Raw genomic sequence first — 13,819 nt, 5'->3', positions numbered from 1 at the left:
ACTATAGCATGCCTTCAACTTGCCTATAAAATACTGATCCTCTCCTTCAGAAGTGGGGCTAGCCCAAGACTGTTCTAGCTGCTCCCCCTTATGAGATGCCTAAACAATCAAAGCACTTTGCATGACTTTTACTCTGAGTGTTTTCAGTGTGAAAATGACATTACTAATGACCTGTTAAGTGCTTGCAGATGTGGGGTGCTCCAGATGTGGTGATTAATAATGTAATGGAGATAGCTAGTCAACTAATGTTTATGGGTGGTTTGTGTTTTATCATCTTCTGGGTTTTATTTCCTTTGAATCCTTTCTATTTCCAGCCAACAGGACATAGCCCGCCCCTTTGGTCACCAGGCCACCATCTTCCTCCCTCTTCTCAGGAAAAGGGGAGTAGGAGTGGGACTTCATTTAGGGTTCACTACACACTGACTTTTGGGTTTTGCTGAAACATTGAAAGTATTGATAGATGCCTTAGTTGATTCCAAGAGCACATAAATTGGTCTTGGTAAGCTGCGACAAGAGCAAGTATTTGTCAGCCTGGCTAAGAACAGAAAATGAAACAGATTTCCACAAAAATCTCTCTTTTAAAAAATAATAATAAAAATCTTTTTCTTTTTGAAATAAGCCCAGATTTCTGGCCAATGTTTCTGGAAGACATTGCCTTTCTCTTGCTTGAAAGGAGAATGCCGATGAAAAGTCAAGCAAAATGTTGTTACAGATGTTCAGTTCTGCATTAAGGCAGTTAGAATTACCACCACATCTTAAATCAATTCACAGAATGTTGTCTGGAGGTTATGTCATTGAAATAATGAATCCTCTTTACTCAAGTATAAGCAAACATGTTAAAACATCATTGTAACTTTAAATTAAACTCCAGTGTAAACCAGAGGATCTGAAGCCTCATTAGACTTGCCTGACATTTTTCGGGTAACGAGTCTTCTCCAACTGTAAAACTGTTAGATTCGGTGCCTATTAGACAAGCGAGCTCTGGGAAGTAACAACAACGCATTAAGTGTTATACTAAGGGATGTGCAAAAACAAGCTTTTGAATTTTATGAGGACTTGGAGGCTGGATGGAGTTCAGGTCCTATAAAAATTCCAGGTTGGATTCCTGAACTTGTTTGCAAATTCTAGAAACTGGGAAAATGCAGCCTTGTTTAACATGGCTGCCTCTGAATATGGTTCCCAAAGTGTGAAGGTGAGTGAAAACAATTAGAAACAGGGGCATATGATAATTAGCCAAAATAGCAGGTTAAATATGGGCCTCTAAAGTTGAGTTGTCATCCTGAAGGATGCCTGTGATTTAAGTCCATTTGTCTTTCAAGAGAGTAAGTAAATTTAAGACTCCTTTTTAATTCAATTTTTATTCCTCTCATGTAGACACAAGAGCCATGAAATGAAAATTATGTTTTATAGCTTAACTAAAAGTTTTCCTAGATCCACTTTCTTTAAATATGCAGGAAATTGATAGGATCCATATAAAGGATAATAATTAAATATGGTTTATATCCTACTTAAGACAAAGAAGTTATCGCTGCTACTCTTGTGGGATCCAAGTCATATGTAATGGTCTTCATTACACAACGTCCATATATTTAAGCTGAAGACATTTCCCCCTTTCTCTTTGGGGAACAAATCCGAGTTTCCAGGCTGTGAGTGCCGAAGGAAACCTTTGAACACAAGTTTCATTTAAGAGAACAAATCCCAGTTTAAATGCAATATGATTATGATGGATGATCTTTCCTAGTTGCAATGAAAATAAATGGTTCCCTTGCTTAGAGTGAGGCTCAGCTCTTTCACCAAAATGAGGTGTCTCTCTGGAGCTGGGTAACAGGTATTGGAGCCTGGTAGCTGAAAAGTACTTCAGGTAAATACAGAAAGTGACAAGGTAAAAACCTGATGGGCACTTAAGGAAAGAAGAAGATTATTTATCCTAGACATAATGCAAAGGGGAAAACCAGAATCAAACGATAGAAACAAAAAGGAATGCCAAGGATGATGACAGCTATTATGAGTCTTAACTAATAAAGACTCTAGAATTGCCCCAAATAGGTATAACATCTGGTAGCCTTGGATAAAAAAAGCTAATGATCTTGGGCCATGTTAGATGAAAGGCCTTCACTGAATTGACCCTTAACATCTCAAAGCAGGAAACATAAGTCATTCTAACCCAGAGGAAAATGATAGCAGCAGCAATAACAATCATTCCATCCCGTTCCTCTCTTTTTTTGTATGTTTGGTTTTTTAAAAAAAAATTGTTCTCATTCTGCACAGCTCATTTGAAATGCTTGGGACACCCATGGAATCATGACAGCCAGTCTACAGTATAAATCAGACCTTGCATGTGTATAGGCATCAGTTTTTCCTTCCACCATTGAGACTGATTAAAATGTGAACACATTCACGTATACCTACACACCCACACTCTTTCTACATGTCTTTCCCATTACTAACACAGTTTCACATTTTCTCATCCTTTGAAGGGAAGATTAATTCAGGTCAAGCTCCAAGTTCCTATTTACTTGCTCAGAGATGCATATCAACTGGAAGTGATTTTTTCAATATCATTTATATAGCTTGTATTTGTTTCCTTTAATCTTCTAAATGTGTTTAGTCTCTGTGTGATTTGCTCTGGATACCCATTTCTGATAAGAGATATCTTATGAGCATCTTAGTTCCTACTTGGAACACTGTGTGATTGATTGGGTTGGACAGAGCATTTTTCAACTGAGGTGGGCATGGTCCTGAGGAGAAGAACAGAGAGTGTGATAGGTTGGTTTGCATGGATTGGCATGGTTCTCCTCCCTTTCTCTGTTACTACCTTCTTCATTTTGCAATTCTTGCCACTGTCCTGCTTCTCTCTCGGGCTTGTGAATCCTTGGAATTACAGAGCTAGACAAGCAGAAGAAGGGGACATATGCAAAATGTCATAAATTAAAGCTGGAGAGGAAATGGATTATTCAATTCATTTTGGAGAAGTTTATTATTCTTTTATTATAAGCCCCAATTTCCTGAATTTTGCTTTATTTTTAGAGATGATGACATGCATATTCTGATATAATTTTTTTCTTCCTGGATCATCCTATGTAGCACAGTTATTTGTTTGTTTGTTTTTCAGATTTGCACCCAAGTAATCTGCATTAAACTTCTTTTAATAGTATTACTGCTATTCTCCTTTTTCTTAACTTTAAGGGAATCACCATGTTCTATTGGCTTCAGTTTTATTTCCTTCCCCTCTGTGTTGCAGCCACCAATAAGAATTTAAGCATTCTCTTTTCCATTCTTAACATTACAGCTTTAATTTGACTTGTGAGTGTGGGAAGAGGAAATCTAGGATTTATCTCCGATGACTCTTAATGATGGACATGGTATACATCTGCTAATTTCCAATCAAGCACTTAGCCTGGAAAGAAGCTTGGTGCTAATGCCCATCACAAAATTTATTAGAGTATGTCTTGGCTTGGGGCAAAAGCAACAAAGTATGCTATAGTGTTCCTAAGTTATATCATACACTACATAGCCACCTACATCCTTTATTTTTCCCCACTTAGAAATGGCTCTTGTTTGGTTTTGATACACATAGCCCTCTCCTGAAAGTTTAAGGGAGCTCAGTCAATGGTTACCTTCTGTTACTCAGGTAATCTCTCTCACTCCCCTTCCAGTTATTTCCACACACAAGCCCATACTCACTCTTGTCCTCTTGGAAGGGTGGAGTACCAGGGGAAGGAGTTGTGTCAGAAATATAGGCACAATCAAATGCCAGCGTTTGCAGTCCTTGCTGATTAAAACGTTGATTTATTAAGGCTTTCAATCCTGACTGCTCCTTGAAGACTATTGTCTGACATGGGAGAAGCAAGAACCAGTTGAGCTGGTTCATGAGAAGAAACAGACTGCCAGCTGTTATGTTGGTATTTCAAATATAACTCTATCTTGTTAGGTTTAGCAGAACACTTATTCTGTCATCCAATAGTATCAAGCAACTAAGGGTTGACCAAAATTAATGCTCAGAGTACCAATTACTGGTAATTCATTTGTGTGTGCAGATCATTTTTAGGATGTCTTTTTTCTTTTGGCAAGGGTTATTTCCAAACTTTTTTAGTAAGTTTGAAGTGCTATGTTCAAAAACCCTATTATTTGAGAGGATTTTTTTCTTTCTGTTTTTCTCCTTCTTTCCTTTCCTTCCTTAGCTAGTCTCTTTGACTAACATATTTGATATTTTGTTGAGTCCAAAAAGAGAACAGTGATTGACTGAGCCTTGAGTGAGTGTCTTTTGATATCTCACCTATATTTCAGTCTGCCCTCAAACTGTTCATAATCTCATGAGTTGCCTGTATTTCCAGTTGAAGATGAACAGCCATCAACACTGTCACCCAAAAAAAAACAGAGGAATGGAGGCATGAGGAACTCACCCAACTCCTCGCCTAAGCTGATGAGGTAAGGAAAGGGAAGGGAAGGGAAGGGAAGGGAAGGGAAGGGAAGGGAAGGGAAGGGAAGGGAAGGGAAGGGAAGGGAAGGGAAGGGAAGGAAAGGGAAGGCAAGGGAAGGCAAGGGAAGGCAAGGGAAGGCAAGGGAAGGCAAGGGAAGGGGGACAGCAGGCGGTTCTCCTCCAACTTACTTCCCTCTCTCCTTCTTCAAGAGTCTTCCCTCCCTTCAAAAAAAAGTGGGGTTGGGGGATAGAGATCATTAGATGGCTTCTTAAAGGCTGAACTATTTATTCTGTCAGCTTGTCAGCAGTTAATGATAGAGCTGAAAAAAATTCTGTCATGAAAAACAGTTTGAAAAGCTGTTTGAAAAATACATAGGCTTTAAAGTCTTAGCTGTCACCCTGTCCTGTCTGTGTGTTGTTCTTAAACAGCCCTGGCACTAATGATAGCACGAACCAATCAGAGGAAATCGTGGGGTTACTTTGCCTCTGGCACTTCTCCTTCTGCCCAAGTCCCTCCGAGGACTGTTTTCTGTACTTAAGGCCATATGTGAGATGTATCATCACAATCAAAAATGAACCTGAATATTACCTTCCTTTTATCCTGTCGATTGAAATCAAATTTCCATTAATTGATTTTGACTGATAAAAAAGTCTAATAATCTGTGTACTTGCCAAAGCAGAATTCAAAACTAATCTGGCTTCACTCAGACTAAAAGCAATATTAATTATGAAATACAGGATTTTTTTACATGAGAGCATCCATTAGGAGTTAAGAGTAAAGCTATATTTGAACCAAATCTCTGTTTTCCTGTTCTTAGCCTCCTTGTTTTTCAGTTCTTAAGTTATCTTTGCAATTTTCCACCTCCTCCTACTCTTCTGTTTAATCCAGGAGTCCCCTCCTCTCCCCCTGGCCCAGCACTCAATGCTAACCTTAATAAGCCTTAAAAATTTCATCCCTTTGCCATCATTTCACTGAAACCATCCAATGTTGATGGGAATCTATACTGTTGTTGCTTAGACTTGAGAGAAGATGAAGATATCCCATCCTTTCCATGCCAGCCTTCTAATTATACTCTTCCCACTAACCACACTCACTAAGTACCAACAACCATAGAACTGGAGTGATTTATAGATCTATGTAGCTCCCTATACATGATTTTCATTATCTCAATGAAACATATATCAGTTTTCTTGCATCCATCAACCATTTCCTTCCCTTTGACTACTGACATAAATGAATAATCATTTTCCTCTTCAGATACTTCTTACATTGCCACCTTCAGTGAGCATCCAGTCCTGCCTTCATTGTTTACACTTAGTTTCTGATTAAGAGTGCACTTTCAAGATTACATATGATGTTAATTTTCTAAATTATTTCTTGGCAGCTAGATGGTCCTAGTGCATAGAGTCCTGAATCTTGGGTCAGGAAAACAAGTTCAAATCCAGTTTCAGACACAACTCTTTGACCCTGTATAGGTCACTTAACTTATGCTACCTCATTATCTTCATCTGTGAAATGAGGAGGAGGGAACCTGCCTTCTAGCACATAGTAGATACTTAAAAATCTTTGTTGAATTGAATAGAAAAATAGAAATTCCTCCAAATAATTGATTTCTTCTAAGAGGCATATGAAAAATGAGCTATATAAATTAAAAATAGGAAAATATTTGTAGAGTACCTTAAAGAATTATATAAATGCTAGCTATCATCATCATCATCATTGTTATTTTTATAAATATGTATTTGTGTATACTTATATATTATATATAATTGATATATAACAATACTGATCATTTATGTATATGAATATCTATGTACGTACTCATACTTAACCTCTTTTGAAGCCACAGAAGTCAAATAGATGGTTGAGATATCAGAGAAAGGTACATCCACCCAGCTGTAGACTTAATTTCCCCCCCCGTTGACCATTGATTCCAGTTAAATGTTTTGTTAAAAGTTCTCTGCCTTCCTGTTAGTTCAGACTTGCTTGGATGACACAGATTTAAATGCTTGTTTACAGTTTATGAGAAGGAATAAAATGAACCAACTGCCAAGCTTCTCATTTTTATGATGCCAGTTGTCACGCTAGCATTCATCTCCAATTTACTCACCTTTGGGTAATCTCCTTATCTTGCACTAATAGTTTTATCCTTTGGAAGTTGAAGGAGGGGGTGGTGATGGGAGAATAGAGGGAGGACAGGAGCCATCCTTCCCTTCAATTGGGAGGCACAAATAAATAAATAAATGCATACATAAATAAATAGAAATCTGCAGATTCTGAAACCTTTGGAGCCAAATTCCCTGTCCCTGTTTGCTATGTAAAGTATGGCTCATTGCTTTGATCTTGAGTAATAATAATTCTGGGGAGTTATACTGTTTTCATATGCTTCAAAGCTGTGTCAAAGTTTTGCTGCTTAAGGGTGCTTCTTTATTCTACTGGCTCTTGGGTACTGAGATGACAGGTCCTCTGTAAGAGGTGCAGGCTTTTTCAAGTCATAGCCTTCAGCAAAACATCAAATTACCAAATCCAGGGTAACACACTTCCACACAAATGCCTTTCCTGTAGATATATTATACCATATATATTAAATACTTTAGTGTTACACGGTACATTTTATGTGCGATGGAAAGTGATGGTTTGAGGTAGCCTTGGGGGGGACTTTTTTTCCACAAGCAGAAAAAGCTAGTGTATACCGTATCAAGTATGGTTTTTACAGGACTTTCTGCCCGAAGGCCTTTGTAAATAAGTAATGATCAACAGATTGGCTGTGGGTTTTTGAAAAGCATGCCTATGTCAGTTTGCATGATGGAGGAATATTTTCAAAGTGGATCCCGCTTTCATTGCCTGCCGAAGAGGGACTGAGGGAGAGGCAACATCCCAGGCTTGAGCTGTCTGCTCACTAGCACATTGGAATTGCTAAACGTGGGTCAGGAAGTGAGTGGAGAACTCGCTTAGCTTCAGAGTCCTGATGTTTCATGGTGATGCTTTTGTCCAGCTGCCCCTCCTGCTGAATGTCTCTGCCGGCACCTGCCATCCTTCTCTGGCCCATTGAGGGACTTGGCAAATCCATGACCACATTGAAAGCCTTCCCCCAAACCACAGAGAGATGACTTGGTAGAATGACAGTTGAATTTGGAATGAGGAAGACTTGGGTTCAAATATTGCCTCAGATACTTACTAGTTTTCTGACCCTTGATCAGTCATTTAAACTGAAGGTACCTCATCTGTAAAATTGAGGGTGTTGAATTTATTGGCTTCTAAAATCTCTTTTTAGATGTAATTCTAAGACTGGTATATTATATTTTCCATCATACTGACAGAAAATCACCTTTGAGTTAAAGGATGAGTTTGGGGGGCCATGCTAAGACCAAAATAGAAGTTGATCCTTTTCCCCAAGAAATGGAGGGGTTTATTACTTACAATGATAGCAAAGTACCTGGTATATAGTGGATACTTCATAAATTTTAGTTGCTTGACTATCATTTAATCCCCAAATGACAGCTTTTCCCTATGACTTACCCTGTGGGAATTAGAGGAACTGATTGTTTTCTCCTATGTAATATATGCAAAGATGCACCATTCTTTGATATGTGAATATTCATACCTCTATTTTCCTTTATTTCTTTGGAATGTAGATTAACAGGTCAATTTGGAATCCATTTGGTTCCTTCTTTTAGATTAGTCACATGACACTCAAGGGCCCATAACTCAGACATACCTTTACAAAATTCCTTTATACTCACTTGCAGAGAACAAAGTAACTAACAGAACATTCTTTTGACTTCTCCAGCCTTCCTAGTTTCTCTTTAAAGGGGGGTCTTTCTTTCTAGAGGACATAGTACTCATAAGACTCATTCTCCATGATCTAGACAAGCTGCACAAAAGAAGAATGACTTCTTTCAAGTGAATTTTTCTACTTTGACCTTAAATTTTTTGGATAGTGTTTGAACAGAAATCAGTCACTCTAAAATAGGATTTTTGTGGTCTATGGGAAGGTAAGATGTAAGCCAAAGAGCACAGAATCCTATTCAAAGGTTCCTAATTCCTTAAATAAAGCATTACCTCTTCAGGTATTATCTCCAAAATGTTTATCAGATAATAAATTTTAATGGGCTTCCAACACATTGTCTTTTACCACCGTTTGTTTTCTTATACAATGTTTGACTGATTTTTCCCTTTTTGGTCAAGACCTATAGGTTAGTGTGGAAACTCATTTTACTGATGCACATTAGCAATTAATCTCTAGTTTTTAGTCTTAGAAAGTTCCTTGGGAACTGAGAGAATAGGTGATGCTCCCATAGTCTCACAGTTAGTATTAGAGGCAAGATTTGACTTCAAATCTTCCTGATTCTGAGGCCAACCCTCTTTCTGTTATGCCATATTGCCTTTATGTATAGGAATCCTGACATATTATAGCTTTCAATTATACTGATAGAAAATCACTGTTGGACCATGACTGAGTTGGATGATAGGTGTGGGATGCCATGTCACCTGATACAACTTGGAATTAGCATGAGCTCATCAAAGCCACCTTTCATTTCATAGATGTATTTAGCTTGTGTTCAGGAGGGCTTTTTTATTTTTTTTCCTTTTAACTTAGGACCAGAAAAATCATATTCATAGAGTGAAAGACAGAGTTCTTATTTCCTAATCCTCACTAGACATGGAGCATGTTGCCCCTTTAGCACCAGAGGCAGGATAATCTTCCTTCAGACTCAAAGAGAACTCAATGATAACCTCAAGAAACCATCTAGTTTATCCCTTTGTTATCATTTCAGTGGAATCATCTAAGGTTGATGGGAAAACATAATGTTGTTGAAAAGAACATTCATGCTTCCCACCTTACTTCCAACTCATGATTTGGCTATGAAAATAGCTCTGTAACAGAGATGGCCTGCCCCACCCCAAACTAACTGAAACTTTTTGTGGTTCAGAGCATATTTTGATTTTTCAAAGAACACCAGCATAGGAATAAAACTGCCTTGTGGGCAAGAACTAGTTTTTTCTATCTTTGTGTCCAAAAATGTTCCCTGCTTAATAATCTTTGTTGAATTGAATAGAAAACAGGGGTGTCACTCTTCCTCCAAATATTTGATTTCTTCCAAAAGACAATGAATGGAACTTATATACCTGAGTACACAAGACTGAAGCCAAATTAAGTCCTCCATGACCCCGAGATATTTATGGGAGGCTAGTAAGTAGGATGGGGTATAATCCCATATCATACAACCTAGAGAAAAGAAGATTGAGGGATACATGTTAGATGTCTATAAGTACTATAATGTGGAAAGGATTAGATTTGTTCTGTTTGATCCCAGAAGAACTGATATGATATAGAAAAGTTGCAAAGGAGCAGATTTAATTTTAATATAAAGGGGGAAAACTGTATGAAACAGAGGAATTCTAAATTGAATTGTTATTTTGAGAGGCAATGAGTTAATCCCCTCTCCCTACACATCTCCAGGCAAAGAACAGATGATTATTCATTGCCTATGTGGCCAAGAGGATTCTTGCTTGGAAAATCTCGGTATAAATGTCTACTGAGACCCCTTCTGAGATTCTGTGATTTCAAGGGGATGTGCACAAAGGTCCATTAAGAAAGTTAAGTGGCAAGTGTGAGAACCTGAAGTGAAAGGTTTGAGGAGCTGCATGTCACCAGCACCCAGAAAATTGTAGGCATCGTGTCCCTTCAGGGAAGAGGAAAAATGACATGAGAAGAAAAAAGGCAGACAGGAAGGAACAGGCTTTTCTACATAGACATAAGGAAGAAGGGAAAAGATTTGCTTAGGTCTCTCCTGATCATTAAAGGAAATAACCTCACCTGTTCATCATATCCCATGCCCTTTATCTGAACTTCTCTTTGCTCCAATGTCTATGCACCTTGTGAGTCTCTGAGGACCAGGAGCAGCCTGCCATGGTTGCCACACAAATAAAATTTGCTTTGTCTTATGAAATAAAGAAGTGGCTAGTAAATAAAATGGAGAAAAGTCTTGGACCTGTGCCAGTGAGTCACTTAAGGAAGTGTCACAGGAGCCCAGAAACTTAGCCATTGAGTGGAATGAAGGGAGAAGGCAGTGTCAGCCCGGCTAAGTCAAGCCCCCTCTTGATGCACATCCAAATAGGATGTGACAGGGCCCAAGGGGGCTGAAGAAGAAAGGAACTGTTGACCTCCCCCCCCAAAGAGAGGGGTGAACTTGACACAGGCCTCTAGACAAGTAGCATACTCAGCAAAAGGTCATTTTGTGTCCTCATTCATAGGGGCTGCTGGCAAAAATAGGCTGATGCATATGAAAGTATCACAAAAGTATGTATACCTATGACTTAGTTTACATATATGGACACATTTCTGTTTATTTTTGCATTTGTGTCCCAAACATTCCCTTATTTCTAGTTAGTATTAATATACATCTAAAAACATCTAATATACTTGATCAACCAAAGTCCTATACAGAAAGAAAAAGGGAGGGAGGGAGGGAGGAAGGAAGGAAGGAAGGAAGGAAGGAAGGAAGGAAGGAAGGAAGGAAGGAAGGAAGGAAGGAAGGAAGTTGAAACCTCTATTTTTAATAAGTAAATAGGGGAGGAAGGATACTTTTCTAGTGCCTATTATGAGCCAGACTCTGTGTTAAGCACTTGTAAATATTATTTCAACCTAAATCATATAATTTTTTCAGGTTGGAAAAGGTTCTAAAAGACTTCCTAGTCCAATCACCTTATTTTACTGTTGCAGAAACTGAGGCTGAGAGATAAAGGGACTTGCTCGAGATCACACATAATAGAGGTTGACCTTGAACTCAAGATGCTTTGACTCCCAATCAAATATTCTTTCCCTCAATCATTCTTATTATGGGCTGAAGGGGAGATAAGAGAACTTTAGTCCTAAGTGGTTATGCAGAGGAACTTTGCTTCCCATTAAGTAAATCATGATAGACATCAAGGTTCAGAGCACTGGTGGGAACAGCTATTTATAGAGACACAAATGATCATTTTTTTTCTTTCCCCCTGAATTCCTGGCCTGAGAACAATGCAAAGTATCAATACTGTCCTCTCATCCAATAGGCCATCTCCCTTCCTCCTCTGCATGTAACAGGAAAAGCCTAGAAATTCTTCATTTGAACAATGTTAATCTTGTGAATTCCATCATTTATTCATTAGAGATACATTCAGAACTGGGAGGAACCTTAAAGATCATTTTTTTCAGTCCCCTCATTTTACAGATGTATAAACTGAGGCCCGGAGAAGTTAAACAACTTCTTGAAATCATATAGTTGGAAAACAATCCAAGGAAGACTCAAAGCTAAGTTCTCTGACTCCAAATCCAATATCTCTTTCAGGACAGCTCACACCACCTGTTGTTTGTCTTTTAAACACTTTACCTATTTTATAGCATCTGGTTCTCACAAAAACCATTTGAGGTAGTTAGGTCAAGTGTTATTATTTCCAATTTACAAATGAGAAAAATGAGGTTTGGAGAAATGAGTTACCTTACCTGAGGATTATAGTTTGAGTGCCAGAGGCAAGAATCAGAAGTGGATTCTTGATCTCACCCATATTTGCTCCCATTGTGAGTTTAACAGCCCCCTTAAACCTTCTCATCTCATATGAATTCTTGACTGTATTACATAAAAGCATGGCCAATAGCAATGGATAACTATAAAAGCATAACATTTCCCTAGAAAATTAGTGGAAGGAATGATAAACTCAGAATGGAGCTTTACAGGTGAGGTCAGTAAAAACTTTTTAATGTATAGAGTTTTGCAAAGATCTGAGAGGTAGTAGGTTCCCCCTTCATGGACATCTTTAAGTAGAGACTGAATGATCTGTCATCTATGGTATAGTGGCGATCCCTTTTGATCCTGAGTTGAACTAGATGGCCAGTGACCTCACTTTGTTGGTATTGGTGTTGGTGTTGTTGAGTCATTTTGATTGTTTCAGTTCTTTGTGATCCCATTGGTGTTTTCTTGGTAAAGATACTGAAGGAAATTGCCATTTCCTTCTCCAGTTCATTTTACAGATGAAGGCAAACAGGATTAAGTGACTTGTCCTGGGTCATTCAGTAATAAGTGTCTAAGGCTGAATTTTAACGCAAGATAAGTCTTCCTGATTCCAAGCCCAGTGCTCTGTCTATCATGCCACCCCACCTCACTGCCTAGTGAAGTCCCTGAGATTCTATGATTAAATCAGTGATCCAAAGACATAGCACTCTGCATTTTCCCCCAAGCTTCTATGATTCTTTTCACTCCCTAAGTACTTGAGGAATTGACACCTAAATTGTTTAATTTTTAACTTGGAAAAGGAATCTGTGTCAGAGAAGAATGAAAAAATCCTATTACATTCATTAAAATAAGTATTGAACTTAAGAACTAGCATCTAATAAGAAATGGATGTCATTTTTATTTTCTTCTAAAATTCTATGCTTGTTTTTCCTTCCTGCAAAGTGACTTCCATCTGTCCTCTGTATTACTTTCCCATTGTGAAAGTTAAGGAAATGGAGATTGGAGAGAAGGGGGGAGAGACAGACAGAGAGATAGAGAGGAGTTACAAGAGGAGGAAAGATGGACAGAGAGGGAGGAAGGAAAGAAGGAGGAAAGAGAGTCACAGAGAGAGAAAAAACAGAGACAAAGAGAGACAGAGGAGTTAAGAGGGAAGGAGGGAAGAGGGTGAGGAGGAGAAAGACAGAGAGAAGAGATGAAAGAGACACACAGATGAGAGATGAGAGAGAGAGAGAGAGAGAGAGTCAGAGAGACAGAGGGAAAGGAGTTAAGTGAAAAGGAAAGATTTATTTTGAGAGTCATTAACATAGCATCCATATGTGAACAATTCTCTTTAGACCTTTATGCCACCCATGCACACTTATAGAGAGTCAATATTGTATGAACAGCATAGATGGGTGATGCCTATTCTCACCAAACTGCTCAACCTCCTTCATGTTTCTCCCTAACATACCAATGTCCCTGCTTGCCCGGAACAAGCCATCACTCCATGTTGGCGAAGCTTTATAGAGATCAGTCAAAACCTTCAAGGAAGATTGAAGTGACAGGGGCCCACTGAGCAAATAGTCCAACATACAGTGCATCATGAAATATTCAGCCCTGACATAGGAGCACTAAATGCTTTCTCAATTAAGAGTACCTATCCTGGCAGCCAGCAAACAGCAGCATTGTGTTCTCTGCATTGGTTTGTCACAGGGAGTGGGACTAGAAACATCCTAGGCAGTTTTGACAGCTTGCTTTGCCTTCAGGAATGTCCCTACCCTCTGCACATTCCTGATGGATGGAGAAAAGTGCACCTGAACAGATGTCCCTGGTTGGTCTCTAGGTGTCCTGCCAGTCACCAGGGCAGGATCTGGGTGTGTCTAGCCCTTTACAATTAAGGCAAGTTAGAGAAAAGAGGGAAGGAGA

General features: G+C 38.8%; 1 protein-coding gene across 10 annotated transcripts in view; it reads left to right on the top strand.

Moving 5' to 3' along the window:
• The window catches only part of KCNMA1 (potassium calcium-activated channel subfamily M alpha 1), a 637,032-nt gene that overhangs the window by 527,239 nt on the left and 95,974 nt on the right, over nt 1-13,819 (top strand). For all 10 annotated transcript variants that reach the window (XM_074232914.1, XM_074232913.1, XM_074232916.1 and 7 more), the window contains one exon: nt 4,335-4,428. In XM_074232914.1, coding sequence (XP_074089015.1) covers nt 4,335-4,428 — 94 coding nt within the window. The remainder of the gene's footprint in view (nt 1-4,334; nt 4,429-13,819) is intronic.

The sequence above is a fragment of the Macrotis lagotis genome, chromosome 4, assembly GCF_037893015.1.
Source record: "Macrotis lagotis isolate mMagLag1 chromosome 4, bilby.v1.9.chrom.fasta, whole genome shotgun sequence".
In the NCBI taxonomy this organism is placed as follows: Eukaryota; Metazoa; Chordata; class Mammalia; order Peramelemorphia; family Peramelidae; genus Macrotis; species Macrotis lagotis.
The sequence above is the reverse complement of the archived record's forward strand: the minus strand, read 5'-3'. Positions and strand labels throughout refer to the sequence as shown.